The sequence below is a fragment of the Talaromyces proteolyticus genome, assembly GCF_021365285.1.
Source record: "Talaromyces proteolyticus strain PMI_201 chromosome Unknown BGW36scaffold_1, whole genome shotgun sequence".
NCBI classification, from domain to species: Eukaryota; Fungi; Ascomycota; class Eurotiomycetes; order Eurotiales; family Trichocomaceae; genus Talaromyces; species Talaromyces proteolyticus.
In genome coordinates this window covers 2,832,234-2,849,036 of record NW_025764277.1, presented here as the reverse complement: position 1 = coordinate 2,849,036, position 16,803 = coordinate 2,832,234, and the positions used below count along the sequence as shown (strand labels likewise).

Genomic DNA, 16,803 nt, shown 5'->3' with positions numbered 1-16,803 from the left:
CGGCGGCGGTCAGCACAGCGCCAACCAGACCATTCCCGCCGGCCAGTTCATCAAGATCTCCATGTGCCACCCCATTATCTGCGACATCGAGCCCTACTCTTTCATACTATTTCAGCTTAGGGGTCTACAAGGACCTTGCTGACATGTACGGCTCGACGGTCAGACAGATCCAGATGCTGAGCCCGACGTAGAACTACAGTTACATTGCGAATGAGGTCGGTACAGCTCCCCCCATCAGTCTCGCACAGAACTGCCGTTTGTTGTCGTCCAACTACACTATTTTGGATTAATCAAGCTCCATATTAAGCTCGAGAGGCATGACGAAGCACCACTAAACTACTCCTGATTGGCTTTAACGTGAGTATTATTAGTACCAGCTATATTGACAGTGACGAGAGTGGGATATTAAATTCAGCCATAATTTATAAGCACCTGACTGTCCCGACTTCGTCGTAAACAACCTCATACTGTCGGTCAAGAGTCCAACGAACTCGTGGTTTTCGTCCTCCCTTGGCGGACAGAGTAATGGTATAATTGCGTTGGATATCAACACTCTAGATGGATACTAGATACTAAAACATGTTATGTCGCATACGGTGATAGGAACTCTCGAGGCATTAAATGGGTCGGAATGAGAGATGCTCGTTATATACTAAGTTGGTGCTAGTTTTGTTACAAATATATGTATACATATTTTTCGTCTACTTAACCTGACCTACAGGAAACGAGACCTTATTATGCTGCAAACTATGTCCACTAATTACATTAACCATTACGGCATATCCGAGGCGTATCGGCAATGGCGCTCCATGGATTGCAAAGACGAAGAGAAAAGGTGCTTAGCAGCCCCTTGAAACTATCCAGGTATAGACCGAAGACAGCAGTAAAGAGAGAAGGGTCAATTGTTCTTAATTGACTATGCACTACCTTCCTTGAACCAATTCGCAGCTACCACTGGCCCCAGGTTCGTATCCGCGATAAACTGTTGAAGAGGAAAATTGATACGATTGAGCGGGCTGGTCGGCGTAGTAGCAACGTACGAAGCATATTTTGCAGGAATTGAAAAATGTGGAGGTTGATGGAAGGCCAAGAGTGTGTAGTCATGGAATTCCCCTGCGGGTGGTTCAGGCGCGATGTAAGTGGCGACTGTGGTGAATGGATGGGAGGAGTGAGAAGCTGCGCCATTTTCATTATATGGAGTCAGATTGGCAACCATCGTGTGTAGCCCAACGTAGGTGGGATGGGTAGTGTTGATGTCAGGGTCGACCATCATGAACACGAACAGGTTCGAGCCGTGCTTGGATAATGGTCCAACATCCGCTTCTGGCGCATCCACGGTGTCTACCACGTAAATTAGCGCTTGCTTTATATTGCTTTTATTGTTCTCGCTTTTCCTTGCAGGCGAATTGACAATTGGGGATATTAAACGTACCGCTTGCTTGAAGAGTGCCCCCAGGTTGCACATTGACCGCGTACGGTGGCGAACTTAACGGAAACTTCACATCAAGGGTCTGCGACGGAGCACCCAGAACCTGCAATTCAGGTGGCAGAGTATTGCTATTGGCGCGACCGGAACAGGCCAGTCCAACCTCAATCAAGCCCAAGAGAGCCACGTCGCAGCCTCTCATTTTCGGTGCAGAAGGCGAGTACGATCTGGTAGAGAAGTGACTTTACGAGCGGTGATTACCAGGCCCAAGCTGAGGAATATCACAGGTAATGACAGTTACGGAAGAATCTCGTTGTCGAATGCACGTGGCTAGAAAAGATTTCAAATCGAGACTAAGCCTACTAAGGGGAAAACATAAAGCGCCGATACATAACGTTTTCTTTTGGGCTGACTCGAGTCATTTATTTTGTTGCTAGTTACGTGGCTCTAAAGGAGCTACTTAAGTTGACTGCCCGTCTCTTCCAGCGGACTTATGCAGCAAATAACACGCTAATCAAGCTAATCAAGCTAATAGAATTAGTGTGCGCCACATTCCAGATACCTTTCGTCCCCGTAATTAAAGTACCACGTGTAAATATGTCCAGTCATCGTCAAGTTAGACTGTCGAATTCACCCAAGACAGATAAGCCTTCGTATCGAGATTGTGGCTCATTCATTTCCGACCACCCAGTGAAGTTTAACTAAAAGACTAGAAAACATCAGAGCCGCTTACGGTGGACTGATGGCCATGAATACGAGATCAAAAGAAACAGGATGGAGTTAAATGAAACTAGTCCTGCTATGTTGCATTATCTAAATCTCACAACAATAAATGCACGCTAAACAAAAAAATCCGCCCACCGTATCTCAACAATTACTCTAGACTCAAAATAAAACAAACTATTCTTCCCACTGGTCAATGATCATCGGCGTTGGTGCTAATCAAATTCCACGTGCAGCAAGCACTTTTGATAAGCGTTGTTCGAAGCCCTCCACATATTCGGCATTCAGCATATCGGCGTGGTCTCCTTCGCATTCAATCACCTCGATCGGTTCACGAGAGAAGTCCTGCCACGCGCCCAGATGCTCCGCAACCCATTTCTCTTTGTTCAGACAGACGGATTTGAGCGGGATACAATAGAAGACATCCATCTTTCGCACGGTTCCCTCGGGCTGGTACACTTTACCCATCTTGCCAAAATTGTCCGTCACATGCACTATAGCCATTAATTGCGCCGTTGTAAGCTTGAGTTTGGCAAGTTGTTCTGGGAAGGAGACTTCCAGGAGTCGGTTAACCACTTCGACTTGAGAGAGGCCTTTGAATTCCACCTCGTACTTGGGAATGTCATCTTGCGCAATCAGTTCAAGGAAATAGGTAACTCGGATAGCAGCAGCCGTCCAGTCAAGTGGTCCAACTAGTGGGATGATATGCGGCGGAGAATCCAATGCGGCGCAAAAGGCTACTTCATCTCCATTCGCCTCAAGCCTTTTCGCTAGTTCAAACGCGACCGTTGTGCCCAGCGAATACCCCGTCAGGGCATAAGGTCCCTTGGGCTGGGTACGCTTGACATGTTGAAAGTAGGTATCGGCCATTTCGGGGATGCTGTCGAACAGTTTCTCATTATTGCCCAGTCCACGCGCCGTAAGAGCATATAGGGGACGATCAACGATGGTACGCGCCAGAGGTAAAAAGGCAAGAACGTTTCCGGATGCAGGATGAACGAGCCAGAGGGGCAGTTTGCTTCCCCGCGCTTGCAACTGTGCCACTGGGTTGTATTCATGCGAATTGGCATTGTCAATTGCCGTTGCAATATCCCGGATGACCGGGCTGTTGAGGAAAGTGATTATTGATACTCCGACATCCAGAGAGATGTGTTTGCGTAGTAAATGCTCGAACCGGAATAATGTGAGGGAGGTAACGCCTAATTCGAAGATGGTTCGATCGACGGAGATCAAGTTCGCCGGCATCTCCAGCATCTCGCTCAATGCTTCGACAACTTTCGTTTCAGTCTTATTGGATGGGGCGACGTAGCTGGCATGCACGTATGTCTGTATTGGTATTCTTGAGCGAATACGAACATCGTCGAAGACCCCTTGATCGAATTGTTTCTTCAGCCGCGTGCGCGACAGCTTTCCTAGTGAGGATTTTTCTAACCGCGAGACAGGCAGCGGAATGAGCCATTCCGGACGCACGCCAGGTACGACAGATGCAGCTCGTGCAATAGACTCGGCAATCTCATCGCGTCTTTTAGGGTCCTCGAATGTGTTTTCGGGGCTATAGACAACGCAATATCCTTCGGTATCGCTTCCCTTTGGTCGGTGAGAGAAGGTCGCGAAATATGATGAGACAACACCGACGAGGCTAGCCGTCTCCAATGCCGCTTCGATATCCTGAGGTGCACGGTTAACGCCGTTGATGATGAGAATCTCTTTGCTTCGGCCAGCAATATTAAGGCCTCCGTTACGATCAATGTATCCGCGGTCTCCAGTCATGAACCAACCGTCACTCGTGAATGATTTTTTGGTTGCTTCTGGGTCGCGATAATAGCTTTTAAATATGGCATTGCCAGATAACTGAAGTTCTCCGATTTCATAGGGCTCTGCTTCCTTTCCGTCCCCGAAGACACGCACTTTTGCTGCTACAGTGGACTTTCCAATCGATGCAAACTCATGCTCTTCGTGATCCTCATATTCAGGATCGAAGAGGCCGTAGGTGAGACCTGCACTAGATTCTGTCAATCCATATGCAACGTATAGCACGGACCTCCTAACGCCCAGCTTTTCCAATTGTGCACATAGGACTTTGGCAGTCTCGACTAAATTCGCTTCACCTCCGGAGACAACGGTCTCAAGGCACGAGAGATCGAGATCAGTAATAGTTGACGCTTCAGATTCAGCGATTGCTAGCCGTTTAGTGAGCAAGGCAAGGAAGAAGTTCGGCGCAAAGGTATTCGTAACGCGATGGGTATCGATCGCTTTCAAAAATAGAATGGGGTCTGATATGACATCGTGCGCCTGCATTTGCACTTGGTCTGCTTTGTTGTACATGGCCAAGAGGTGGATCTCGACCAGGTTAGCCACATGATCCAGCCCAATCCAGTTAAGGAAGCGCGCATTCTCTGAAACGCGAAGGGCCTTGGATTTGCCACGCACAGCTGCGATGAGCTGTGGAACAGTCAACTCCACAGCTTTGGCATTTCCGGTGGATCCCGATGTCAACATCAAAACAGCAGGCTCCTCTCCAGAAGGAGGCTGTGCCTCATATTTCCCATTGGTAGTATTATGGGGCTCATCAATAACGACATTGCTAGCTTGTGAGAGTAACTGCTCGATGGTAACCGTGAGCGACCCGGATCCGAGTTCTGGGTAGCGTTTGATTAGGCGATCAGTACTCAACACCACTGGTGTCTCCAACAAGGTTGTCAAATGCTGGATATGCTGCTCTTGCTGGGCCACATTGGCAGACAATGGCGGAGAAATTGCAGGCAATAAACCGGCAGATACAACTGCCCAAAACCAGGCAATACCGTCGACATGATTGTCGAAGTGCAAAAGAACAATTTTCCGCTTCTCAGCTAAAGTATCTGCGGGGAACTGAGTTTCCAGATAATGCAACAAGATTTTGGCCTTGCTCTTTGCATCTGATAGCAACTCTTTGTATGTCCATCGCAGAGGAAGTGTTCCATCTGTCTCCGGCTTGTATAGCCACAGGCCTGTTTCTTTTCTGGCTTCATCTTCAGAGAGAGCGGCGTTTTCTAAAATCTGAATAAGAGTCTGAGGACCCAGCAAACCGTTTGTCTGCACGCCATTGACGTGGCGTTCCACTGCTGTGGGTGCCATCAGAGAAGGGGCCGTGCAAGGATTTGGCAAATCCTTGCAGATTATTGCAGTGAATGTTATATTTTGTGCGTTGGTGAAGAATCCCAGGGATGGGGTTGCAGTTTGGCACTAGCCTTGTCTATATACTAGCATAATAAGTACAAATGTAGCCTTTCTTGCGCAATAATTTTACAAATAGGTGGCAACACTTTGGGATATACTGTAGACGTTTGATTGCGTCGGGGTCTGGCAGCAATTTTGTACTGTTGCACTGGTGACCATTCACCGAGTGTCGATCGAATGAACTACTTCTGAATGGCTTGAAGCCACGACATTCCTGCTACCAATCATTATCATTTGACACGGGTAGAAAGCTTGAACCGGCATCTCTTAAATTCCTCTGATATACCTCCACCGCGTTCTGTACATAATACTATTCTGTGACTTGCAGGTCACAAACTAGACAGGTCGATCATGGCATATCCTCACGGCGCATGGACGGTGGATTTCTAATAGGCAGTCTGTGCACAGGCAGCTGGTTCGTGAATTTGGCGGCCTTTCATACCTCCTGTTCCTGAGTGAGGAATGTGTTAATGAAATCGAAACGCACTCGAGGCGTTACGGAGCCCCACATAGCTTCAAGCCACACAGGAAACCACCGATAGAACACGGAATCAATCACGGGTATGAGTGCTTATATCGGATTAGTGCCTATATCGACTTGTGCATGTATGTAAAGCGTTCATATTTTACTTAGATATGCAAAAGTCCCCCACTTAGTCAGCTACTATATTCGGTTAGTATTATTAATTTAGCGCAGACTCGAATATTTACTCATGAACCTAGCCTAGTAATCCCTTGCTTCGAAATAAGTAAGCATAAGCACGGTCTTAGTGAAGCTGAAAATTGAGCATGGTGGTTTACTGTGCTACGGACCTTTGTCAGCAGATGTCAGTCTATGGTACATACATTGTACTTGGTGCTGCGAAACCGAGCCTGAAGCACACATAAGAGTCCGGCATTACCCCTCGAACAGAATACGAGTCAGCTATCGTTTTGCCGTTAAGACCGAAGCTTTTTAGACTACAGTTAAAGTTTGATCCCGCCGACTGTACGGCCTCTTGGCCAGTCAACTAATACCTAATCTTGAGCGGCCCGGGCGTGTAATTAGTGGGGGCCGAAGGAAGGTATTAACTCAAGTTAGTACTTACTTGCCGCTCCAGGTGTAGAGAAGATCGGCGTTACACCCACTGCCTTTACATCCTCTTCGATATAATTAAGTTAATTACTTGGTATTTGAGGGCCAGGGCGGGGACTAACACTTCGCAGGGTCACATGTGAATATTCATTCTCGCAGTGGCTGATTCGTTCATAGTACGCACTACGCGGAGTATCGTAGTTCCTCTGCCGCTCTAGCGTTGAGGTACATGATGTATGTTCTCGTACTCGACTTGAACACGAGACACGTGGACTGCCGCTGACGAAATTTAGCCCCTTCTTCAGTTCTTTCCCTTCAATCCTTCGCCTAGCTTTGGTTCCACTGTATGGTTGGATCGTTACATGGCTATGTATCTGCTACTAGATTGCGATTGCGCTTGCGCCGATCTATTCGGACCCTGATTTGTGCCGTCTCAACCGCCGACGTGTCTCCCTCGACCTGCCTTGGTAAAAATTGCCTTCAAAAGAACACCACAGCATTCAAATTAGCAGGATACTGGGGACTGGGGACAGACAAAGATGCCTGCATTAACGGCAGCGCAACTGGCGGCTTGGGATGAGACACTTCAGCCTGCCATTTACGGCGTGTGCATCACGTTTTTCGTATTGGGTAATATTTCGGTGCCGATGAGAATATGGTCGCAATGGCAGATACATCGAAAGGCAATGCGGGAAGATTATTTCTTGATCGCGGCATTGGTATGGATACCACTGTGCAAGGAGTTCAAAATGTTATTGATTTTGAGAGTATCAGCGTGCTAATTGAAAGGACAAAATTCGCAGATTTCTGCAGATGTGGTCACATTGGCTACCCTGATCGCAGCGAGAAATGGGTTTGGACAGCACGTCTGGAGAGTCGAAGCCACAGCAATTGATGCCGGGGATAAGACATTGAGCAATATGCAGTCTATCTTCACTGTAAGTGATGCATTCTGCAATGTAGGACTTGACTAATAGCCGCCTTTTCAATAGGGCATATGGTTGACCTCAGTTTTCAACGGGCCTTGTTTGATTTCCATCAAACTCGGTCTTCTCCTCTTTTACCGACGACTATTCTATACCAGCCAGAAATGGCTCGCCATTGGATGGTGGGCCAATTTGATCTATGCTGTTGCTTGGGCAATCGGATCAACTGTGTTCTTCATTTTGCAATGCTCTCCTACATCCTACTACTGGGAACGATTGAACCCAACGCTACACATTACCGGGAAATGTAGGAGCGCTACACATATCGTCGCCATCCCACTTATTCTCTCCACTGTTTCTGATGCAGCAATTCTGATTTTGCCGATATTCGTGCTCGCGGGATTGCGCTTAACGGCTCAGACGAAACTTGGACTTGTTGCACTCTTCGGATTTGGTTTCATGTAAGCTTGTTTTCTCTCTCTTCATCCGGGATACATAATATCATCTTGGATAAAATGATATAGTTCTAATCATGTCTCAAAATACAGTGCTGTCGGATGCGGTATTGCACGCCTGATCGTGCTTGAAGTCGACACCGAAAACACTACCGATCCCACCTACGGTACCGTTGCATTCGAGATCCTCAATGTGGTCGAACTCAACCTGGCCATTATCTGTGCCTGCATCGTGCCGATATTTTCCAACATGCGCCGCCTAATCAACGGCGATAGTGCTAAGGCGACTAGCACACCACACCTAGCCAAGCAAACCTACGGTTTCTACCGCCAAGGTGAACCGGCGAGAAGTCAAGCAAGCGAATATTTACATCTTAGTGAATACCCTGACAACCAGCCCGGGGTCACATCTTCAGCAACCAAGAACTTTTCGAGATCCTTTTCTAGCTCTGGCAATGGGGATGCACCTCTAAATGGGGTTATCCAAGTAAAGACGGAGTTGCATTTCAGCAGTGTATAACCGGATATCTGGAGTTTGGGATTTTGAAGAATAATATACGCATTGTTCCTTGTAACGACCTTATTGAATGTGTTTATCTGTCATTAAAATAATGAAACGATTTCTGTATATATTTACGTACATAAAATTAAGTTGAATTTCAGGTTTTTATATATATATCAATTGGTGTATTGAGTCTCTATTTCCGAGTTGCAGACCACCAGATCATGCACATTTGCGGTTCTGCCCATGGTGCATTCTTGGTTTGTTCCATCTCGTCTCCCCAATAAGTGCCCGCGTCGACCGTCCATTGAGTGCCGGTAGCCTCGCCAACATCATGCCAGAAGCCTCGAATGGTCTGCTCATTATGGCGATAATTCCGGTACTTCTCCCCATCCTTTCGCATGCCAATCATGGGATACCGTCCGCCCAGATGGCTTCCTAGCTGGCGTCCCGTAATCATTACGCCTGGCTTGTCCTCACACATCGCCACCATTCTCCTCGCAACAAGGACCTGATCCTCGTAGTCCCACATATGGAACAGAGACGATGCAAAAATGGCCTGCAATTTATTCTTCAACCCTTGTGCCAATGCGCCGCTCTCATACACTGTTTCTTGGGGCTCGGTCAGATCGCCGACGAAAAACTTCGCGCCTAGCTTCCCATCGCCATCCAGAAACAGGCGATACCCGAGATCAATAAAGACCTGCTCTAAATCGCATCCGTATAGTTGAGAATGTGGGATTCCCTGGTTGGCAAGAAACCGAATCTCCTGCCCAAAACAGCATCCGGCGTCTAAAAATCCGCCACCGCTAGGGGAGGATTTGAGTAGGTTGAGGATGCGTTGATAAAAGGGCATTTGGGAGAGATTGAAGGATAGGAATCGCATCTGGCCAATGCAGGAGTAGTGGTAGACGGAGAATGCTTCGTCGCGGAGTGTGAGGACATGTTGGAGGACGTCATCTGGTTTGATGTTGCTGTATGATTCGAGGATTGCTTGGGCTGCTGGGTTAATTATGTTTCTCTTTTCCTCGAAGTCCTTCTCTGCTTCGACCTTTGACTGCGTTGCCGGAGCCGATGTTTCGTCCGGTTGTGCTGAAGGAGCCATAATGACAATTAGTTCAATGTTTTCCGTTAATTTATTGTCTACGGAGCAATGAGCAACGAGTTCAATGTTGCAGGGGTGAAAAGAGTATCGACGTATGCCAGGTTTATGTAAACTCTCAACTTCTCCTCCCCCCCCTCACCACGACATCAGAAAGATGCTATACTAGCGCATACGCCCGGAGTACCATGGAAGCTATAAGGTGTATCCAGGATGCACGTCTATGTCGATCGCAGAACTGCTTCCCACCATTGACATTTGCCTTTGGAGCTGGAGCTATTCCCGAAACACCTGGCCCCCAAAAAGCTTGCTAGCTAGGAACCGAGATGTCCTCGTAATTGCCACAGGGTCAACTTGTTGCCACACAATGCACGCACAATATTATTAGCATTCGGTTTCTACATTGACGTTCAAAAAATCAAAGAAAATTGGGCTTATAGGTGAAATTTATAATAATATTAATGGAGCATTCTTGTATAATTACTAAATGTCTTAGGGCGTTCTGTGAGTGTTCCTAAGCCAGCTCTCATCGCTTTTACGTAAGTATCCAGGTACAAGTAACTACGATGTTTAACAGTGCCTGAGGCACCAATAGATACTATTGCATGCTAGCCATATAAGGAATAGCTCCATAGAGGCTCTACCAAAATCTTTCCAGCAATCAAGAATAATAATAATAATTACACACCTGAGATCATCAACACTATTGTCCACAGCTGTCACAATGCCTGCAACCTGTATTGCTGCAAACCCGTGGATAGTCTCTCAGTCAATCCGAAGCATTTTTATCCCCCAATTTACGGCTCAAGTGTCGAAAAGCCGCGTGCCATTCCACGCTACATCCCAGTCATTGTTCACACGTCCTCCATTCAAACCGACTCCTCGCACTATATCGCCAAGGCGGTTGTTCGCAAGCGTTCCCGTTTTGTCGAATAATGAAAAGAATGAAAGGCTGGGCAAAGATGGTGAAATAAATGACCAGGACGATGATTTCGTACTGGACTTGTCTCCCCCCAAAGTTGAGGTTTCAAAACAGGAAAAGGCCAAACAGGAAAAGAACACGCAGAAGAAGTCAAAGAAATTAAAGGATTCGACTGCCGGCGGTCGAATAAAAACAAGCAAAGCAATAAAATCGGGCGGCAAGAACACCGACGAAGCCCAGTCGCGAAAACTAAAGCCCAAGGATTGGCAAATACAAAAAGCAGCTCTGGAAGAAAAATTCCAGGAAGGATGGCGGCCGCTCAAGAAGCTGTCTCCAGATACTCTGGACACAATCCGTCATCTCCATTCCACCAAGCCAGATGAATGGACAACGCCGGCGCTGGCAGAACACTACAAGGTGTCGCCTGAAGCCATCAGACGGATCCTCAAGAGCAGGTGGCAGCCATCAGAGGAAACAAGGAACAAGCGCCAGGAGAATTGGAGGAAACGCCACGATAGGATTTGGTCTCAGATGGAGGAAATCGGGCTGCGGCGGCCGAGGACGAGCATGCGCGATGTTCCTGATGATGCTAGTAAGCTTGGTGTGTAGACGCGATGAGATTCTTGTAATATCTTAATACCTACGGTTATGTATACTATAATAAATTTTTCTATATTCCAACATGCTATGTAGTTCTGAGATATTGAAGAGTGGCGCGCTAGGCCGGACATGTAAAGACTAAGCGCAGTGGTGGAGTACACCACCAATACTCCAGATCCGATCCCATCTGCTGTCCTAGTTCCTCACAACATAACCTCACCACCTATATTACCATCGATCACCATCAACCACAACCACACATGCATCGGGCATGACAATTACCCTGTAGCAGCATGCTCAGGGGTAGCAGCACCTTTCTCGCGGCCAGATAACCCCACCTCCTTTCTCCTTCCTGCGCACCATCGCCATTCCCATTCACAGTCACATTCACCCATGCAGTAACACACTGCCATGGTCGCCATGCCATCGGACCTGCAAGTGTTCGTGAAATGGAAGGAACAGACCATCTTTGCCGGCGAAGATGTCGAGTGCACTATCACATTCAAGAACGTTGCCGAAACCGCGAAAGAAGAGCCCAAAACACCCGCGTTGCATCATCAGCGTAGGATATCTCGGCCACTCAATGCTGTCACAGGTAATGACGGCTACTTCGCCGCCAAATCTCCGCAGAGCTTCTTTTTCAATAATGGCGGTCGCCGCTCTATCCCATCCAGTCCGCGCCGGCCAGCCCCCGGTTCCCATCGCGTGTCGGCGTCGCTCAGTTCGCCTTTGACGGGGTCTCATAGCTTCCCTCCTCTCCACACGCCCGCACGTCTTAACAATGGTCCGGGTCATAAACATAAACGGTCCGTTTCGATCCTCTCAATAGAAAGCGATGGTGGCAATGCGGTGGAAAAGACTCCGGTTCAATCCCAATTTACCCGCTCGCGGCCGTGGAGCCACGGCCGGTCTGCCAGTCTACAGGTTCTTCCAAAACGGCCTTCAGGACCGGAAGAGATATTTTCTCCTGGTAGATATCCTTTAGAGTTATTGAATGTACGTTTTGCTAATTAATGTTTCTTAGGCGGAAGACTCCCTGTTCGGGGACTACCCTCGGCGGAATCAGCCCTCAGTCCTCGCATCGAGGCCGAAAGACCACTCAAATCAAGCAGAGCTGGCTCAGGTGCCGCAAGTCCGATGCGAAGTCCTCGCCCAGGACCGAGTCCATTGCCTAGTGACTTTAAATTTCCCTTGGCCCCCGCCCTGAATGAATCCGAAGGCAGTCTTTCTACAAACGATCAATCGATAGGAACAACCGATGATGGAGCGTCTACACGACAACTTCCCAGACAACCTCCATCTCTTACACAACAAGCACATTTGGCCCCAGCAACAAGAATACTTTCCAACTCGAGCGTGAATGGGAGCACTAGAAGTAGCGGCGAATTCTATGCGGCGAGCAACAATTCAAGCGACACCCTGGAATCTGAGTACACCAACTATGGAGGAAGTCGCATCAAGAGCAATGCGACAAAGCACAGACGGCACCTTTCCAGTCTGGAAACCAGCATGAAAGCACGAGATGCCCTCACATTATTGATGGGATACGCGCAGATAAATGCATCATTCACTGTTGACGGCTCTTTAGTCAACCAAGCAGCATTCGAGGAGGTGAAACGAAAAGGTGTTGTAGGAGCGCCTGCAGGTGGTGGTCGTACTCAAGAGAAACCCCGTCGGGGTGGTGGTCTTTTGGGCGCTTTTGGATGGAACGCAATTGAGGAGTCAATCAGCGGCTTACTGTCTAATGGTGACCTCGAGGGTCTTAGAGATATGCGAGGAGTCACTTCCTCTAAATCGGTTCCCCTGTTATCTACTCCACAATCTCTTCTTTTCGTCAATCTTTGCCTCGGTCCTGGCGAAGAAAAGTCATACTCCTTTTCATTCACGCTGCCGAGAGGACTGCCCGCCAGTCATAAAGGGAAGGCGATCAAGATTTTCTACAATCTTGTCATTGGAACTCAACGAGCGGGGGGAGCAAGAGATACACAACAGGTTAACCGTATCAATGTTCCTTTCCGAGTGTTCAGCGGGGTTAACGGTAGGATCATCATTTCTATTAATCGAAGCGTACTAAACCGTTTATAGGTCAAGGAGATGTCCTTGGTCACGATCTCATGCAACCATATGTGCTTCTGCGTGACGAAGCACGCGTGTATGCTGTATCTAGCAGCCCTCGCCCTCCCCCGAAAGACAAAAGTATCAGTGGCCCGGCTTGGACCACCGCTCCTGAATTCTTATCCTACGTGGATGAACTACTAGAGCATCACGACCAACAATCTCTCCGAACCTCCATAGCACCCCCAATCACGCCACTTGAGAGAAAACCCTCCACCAATTTTAACGATCCAAACATGTCTTCCAAAGACGCCATCGACCTCGCCATCCTCCGCGGCAACCAAATCACCAGCTCCAACCGCAGCGCAAACCGGTTCGACATTGCCCGCAACGGCCGCCGCATAGCCGTCGTAGTACTCAACCGTCCATCGCACCGCCTCGGAGAAACCGTCTTCGCCACCATCGAATTCACCAATGCATCTCTCCCCTGTTTCTCACTCCGCGCAACGCTCGAAACATCTGAAAAGGTCGACCCATCCTTAGCCGTACGGTCTACGGCAAGCATCCACCGCGCCACACGCCGCATTCACGCCTCCTACTTTGAAAACACTCTCTTCTCCACGCGGGTAGTTTTCAGCCCGGCAATCCCGATCTCAGGCACCCCAACCCTATTAACAACTGGCGTCAGATTAGACTGGGAATTGCGGTTTGAGTTTGTCACAACCCATTCCAATAACGACGCCGATGTGACTCTGTCGGGGACTAGACTCCTCGAATCCCTCGGCGAAGACGAGCGGGGCTCGGTCTTTGCAGCGTTGGAAAATCTGCCAAGCGAGTCATTTGAGATTGTTATTCCGTTGACGGTTTATGGGGAGACGGTGAGAGAGCCGTTGACGGAGGAGAAAGAAGGGTATTCAATTTGAGCTATTTTCTTCATAATATGCAATACAATACATATTTGGTAGATTTACACATACCCTAAATATGAAAAGTCTCGGAATAGTCACATAGCAGATTGACGATCTATTCAGTGTTCGTGTCCGCGATACATAGTTATATAACGTACGCCTGTCATTGTCATCTCCGAATTGATGACGTCTAATAGGCTTTGTGTATATTAGCTCTGTATATCTGTCTATCGAGATAGTTGTATAACTAGCATTGATACTAAAATAATTTTTAAGCAATGTATATTTCCACCAATTTAAAGGTATATCGATCTAGGACGAGGCTATATATCCTGAAATTTCCCTAATAGATTCATCGGTTTTATGTCCCTGCTTCCTCCCCAATCAACGAACAAGATCATAGGTAAAATATGCTCAAAAAATACAAGCTGTTTAGAGGTAAATGTACTACGCATTTCCACGCAAAGATTCGATTTGCCACTCAAGGAGCTCTCACTGACTGTGTGACCTATGATTTTAGACTTCTGCCTCGGCCAAGGCAAATACTCTGACAACTGACCCGCCTCTGACCACTCTGTATGATACCGAAGTGGCACCCTTGCCGTTTCCGACATACACAGCATTACCAGCAATGTCTGCCATGGCGTGGGCAGTACATTGGGTAGTACATTGGCTACATTCTGGAGAATCAATTATTATAAAACCCTCTTGCTGTCCCCCGCTGTGACTACGGTATCGCCCTAGTGTTGGCCGTTCCAAGCATTACGAACAGTATTCTCAAAGTCGTCATCATCTGGCAGCCGATTACAACGTGCCGTGTCGTACTCCCAGTCAACAGCATTGATTATGGATAATACACCGGCGATTAGGAAGACCTAATCGACGGCGAATTTCGGAGAAAAGCCAGCTTCTCTCTGGTTGAGAGATCGTCTCTGTCGAGACTTTTCGTCAGAAAGAGCAAAGCTATAGGCGCCACCGGGTAAATTCACGTACCCGGTCTCAGCAATGTATTATCTTGGATCATTACATTCACTGTCGGCAAAGCAACTAGCACCTGGTCGTTGTTGACTCCCCCAAGACGTCAATACTGAAAACACCGATATCCCCTCGACCACCGAAGCCTTTTCCAAAACTTTGTACACTGTGGCATACACCATCGGATACTGTTACAACGTCAGAATAAGAGCCATCGCACTTGCCTACCGCAGGGGCCATTGAAAACTTCCATGTTTTTATAAGCACTCCCAGGGGCTGCTCAAAAGCCAATAGGCATCACCAAAAGTAAACCTGCAAATAGTATCATTCGAGGGCCAATTTAGGTAAATTATTGCCTGATATAGCAAGCATGAAGTGAATTAATCCACGTCAATAAACTTCTTAAGGCTGCTCCTCGGCTATAGAATGATTTTATTGGGTGTGGTAAGGTCACCATTTCGTAATATTGTCAATAGATCCACGTGCATTGGCAAAGATGGGCTTTCCGAAGTTCACCAATTACAGATGACAATATCTGTTATGCCCAGATGGAGTCTAGCAAAGCGGGAGATGTTGCAGGCTGGTGTATATGTGAATTAACCTTTTATTAACCTTGTACCGAAGCCGTACAAGCGATCAGTCAGCCGCTCTTAATTAAGGACAATGCTCTTATCACTGTGAGGGATGTTTCTTTATACCCACCATCTGAAAATGAGCACTCTTCAGCCGCTTCCAGAACATCTTCGGTTTTCTGAAGCCGTTCCAAGACACCAGCGATTGGTCTGTCTACGAAAAGCCACTCTACCGCTTCAGACGGATTTCTGCCAAAACGAAATCACTGGGCTCGTGTCATAACTCCTTCCATAGCTCCTTCAGAGATATCTGATTCCGATGAGACCCAATCTGGTACAGATGATCCAGAGTCTGACCCTAAGACAGATGCTGATAATGAAGAGTTTGGCAGCTAGGCGTATATATATATCTAGAGATATCATGTTAATATCCTCAATGCTAGCAAAAGTTCGATAGATACACATATGAAAGCTGGAAAAGGAGCTAAAAGGTCTAAAAACTGTGTTAAAACTATTTTCAAAGCAGAAACGAAGATGGTATTAGAGCTTAAAGAAAATATCTCTAAAGTGTGGGGTCCGAAAACGTATATATTGTTCATTGTTGTTTTTTTCCCCATTAACATCATCCTTGGAATCCATATATACAATATGGCCATCCAATTGATTGCCAATTATAAAACAATACAATCGTGACTCAGATAGGTCTGGTGTTTTCTCGACAATGGGGCCTGGGAAAAGATTCACGAACGGAACCTCTCTACCAGTTAGCAGATCGCTAGTTATAAACCAAGGATTTCAACACTAAGAAAACGAGGACTTGAAAGCCCAGCTCAGTAATGTATCATGAAACTTAGCAGTTACAGTTTTTTTCAATTCGCTTTTTCTTATTAACAATACTGCAGTTTCTTCCTGAATCAATATATTTTTTCATCTCGACTACATCATTCCTAAGCGATTGAATTTCTCTCTGAAGTTTTCGTATACATGCAAGGGCATCTGCTAAAGATTGCTGAGACATCGGGCTTGGTGAGGCCTTGTTTTTTATTGTTGATTGCATGGTGAGTCTGGCAGAAGAGCATTTCTCTATACCCTGGCCTGGTTCATCGGAGCTAATGGTTTGCAATGCTTCAGCGCTGCAGCATTTTAGGTCATCATCAGTTGCATGAGCAGTTGAGAAACGGTGATGACTTGTTAATGAATGTGATGACTGCGAGTCGTATTCCGTCAACTAAATGGAAGATGTAAGCAAAATGAATTTATTTTTCGCTCGGCTTGTTTATCTACCGAGGGGAATGACGGGCAAAAATACGTGTCATCTGTAGTTATATCAGCAATATATCGAG

General features: G+C 47.1%; 6 protein-coding genes across 6 annotated transcripts; 3 read left to right on the top strand and 3 right to left on the bottom strand.

The window, feature by feature from the left end:
* Nucleotides 1–632: 632 nt before the first annotated feature.
* On the bottom strand, nucleotides 633–1,867 carry BGW36DRAFT_311362 (phosphatidylethanolamine-binding protein). The gene is made up of 2 exons (XM_046212474.1): nucleotides 1,433–1,867; nucleotides 633–1,341 (listed from the first exon to the last, which is right to left on the bottom strand). Exons 1-2 carry the CDS (start codon nucleotides 1,626–1,628, stop codon nucleotides 917–919), a joined length of 621 nt encoding a protein of 206 aa, XP_046078312.1. The 5' UTR covers nucleotides 1,629–1,867; the 3' UTR covers nucleotides 633–916.
* A 304-nt stretch (nucleotides 1,868–2,171) lies between these two features.
* BGW36DRAFT_368018 (putative NRPS-like enzyme) lies at nucleotides 2,172–5,345 on the bottom strand. Its single transcript, XM_046214942.1, has one exon. It carries the CDS (start codon nucleotides 5,264–5,266, stop codon nucleotides 2,369–2,371), a length of 2,898 nt encoding a protein of 965 aa, XP_046078311.1. The 5' UTR covers nucleotides 5,267–5,345; the 3' UTR covers nucleotides 2,172–2,368.
* Nucleotides 5,346–6,501: 1,156 nt separating this feature from the next.
* Nucleotides 6,502–8,446, top strand: BGW36DRAFT_17088 (uncharacterized protein). The gene is made up of 5 exons (XM_046209650.1): nucleotides 6,502–6,677; nucleotides 6,737–7,162; nucleotides 7,247–7,381; nucleotides 7,436–7,830; nucleotides 7,918–8,446. Exons 2-5 carry the CDS (start codon nucleotides 6,983–6,985, stop codon nucleotides 8,342–8,344), a joined length of 1,137 nt encoding a protein of 378 aa, XP_046078310.1. The 5' UTR covers nucleotides 6,502–6,677; nucleotides 6,737–6,982; the 3' UTR covers nucleotides 8,345–8,446.
* Nucleotides 8,447–8,484: 38 nt separating this feature from the next.
* BGW36DRAFT_368016 (uncharacterized protein) lies at nucleotides 8,485–9,694 on the bottom strand. The gene has a single exon (XM_046214941.1). The coding sequence runs from the start codon at nucleotides 9,429–9,431 to the stop codon at nucleotides 8,523–8,525; it is 909 nt and encodes a 302-aa protein (XP_046078309.1). The 5' UTR covers nucleotides 9,432–9,694; the 3' UTR covers nucleotides 8,485–8,522.
* Nucleotides 9,695–10,116: 422 nt separating this feature from the next.
* On the top strand, nucleotides 10,117–11,032 carry BGW36DRAFT_368014 (uncharacterized protein). The gene has a single exon (XM_046214940.1). The coding sequence runs from the start codon at nucleotides 10,153–10,155 to the stop codon at nucleotides 10,957–10,959; it is 807 nt and encodes a 268-aa protein (XP_046078308.1). The 5' UTR covers nucleotides 10,117–10,152; the 3' UTR covers nucleotides 10,960–11,032.
* A 122-nt stretch (nucleotides 11,033–11,154) lies between these two features.
* Nucleotides 11,155–14,171, top strand: BGW36DRAFT_333007 (putative intracellular protein transport protein). Its single transcript, XM_046212870.1, has 3 exons — nucleotides 11,155–11,920; nucleotides 11,975–12,988; nucleotides 13,036–14,171. Exons 1-3 carry the CDS (start codon nucleotides 11,362–11,364, stop codon nucleotides 13,926–13,928), a joined length of 2,466 nt encoding a protein of 821 aa, XP_046078307.1. The 5' UTR covers nucleotides 11,155–11,361; the 3' UTR covers nucleotides 13,929–14,171.
* The last annotated feature ends 2,632 nt before the right edge of the window (nucleotides 14,172–16,803 follow it).

Coding starts and splice junctions, on each gene's coding strand:
- BGW36DRAFT_368016 (XM_046214941.1), bottom strand. CDS start 9,431: ATGGCTCCTTCAGCACAACCGGACGAAACATCGGCTCCGGCAACGCAG.
- BGW36DRAFT_368014 (XM_046214940.1), top strand. CDS start 10,153: ATGCCTGCAACCTGTATTGCTGCAAACCCGTGGATAGTCTCTCAGTCA.
- BGW36DRAFT_333007 (XM_046212870.1), top strand. CDS start 11,362: ATGGTCGCCATGCCATCGGACCTGCAAGTGTTCGTGAAATGGAAGGAA. Junction 11,921..11,974: donor GGAAGAGATATTTTCTCCTG/GTAGATATCCTT, acceptor AATGTTTCTTAG/GCGGAAGACTCCCTGTTCGG. Junction 12,989..13,035: donor AGTGTTCAGCGGGGTTAACG/GTAGGATCATCA, acceptor AACCGTTTATAG/GTCAAGGAGATGTCCTTGGT.
- BGW36DRAFT_17088 (XM_046209650.1), top strand. CDS start 6,983: ATGCCTGCATTAACGGCAGCGCAACTGGCGGCTTGGGATGAGACACTT. Junction 7,382..7,435: donor ATATGCAGTCTATCTTCACT/GTAAGTGATGCA, acceptor CCTTTTCAATAG/GGCATATGGTTGACCTCAGT. Junction 7,831..7,917: donor CTCTTCGGATTTGGTTTCAT/GTAAGCTTGTTT, acceptor CTCAAAATACAG/TGCTGTCGGATGCGGTATTG.
- BGW36DRAFT_368018 (XM_046214942.1), bottom strand. CDS start 5,266: ATGGCACCCACAGCAGTGGAACGCCACGTCAATGGCGTGCAGACAAAC.
- BGW36DRAFT_311362 (XM_046212474.1), bottom strand. CDS start 1,628: ATGAGAGGCTGCGACGTGGCTCTCTTGGGCTTGATTGAGGTTGGACTG. Junction 1,342..1,432: donor GGGCACTCTTCAAGCAAGCG/GTACGTTTAATA, acceptor TTTACGTGGTAG/ACACCGTGGATGCGCCAGAA.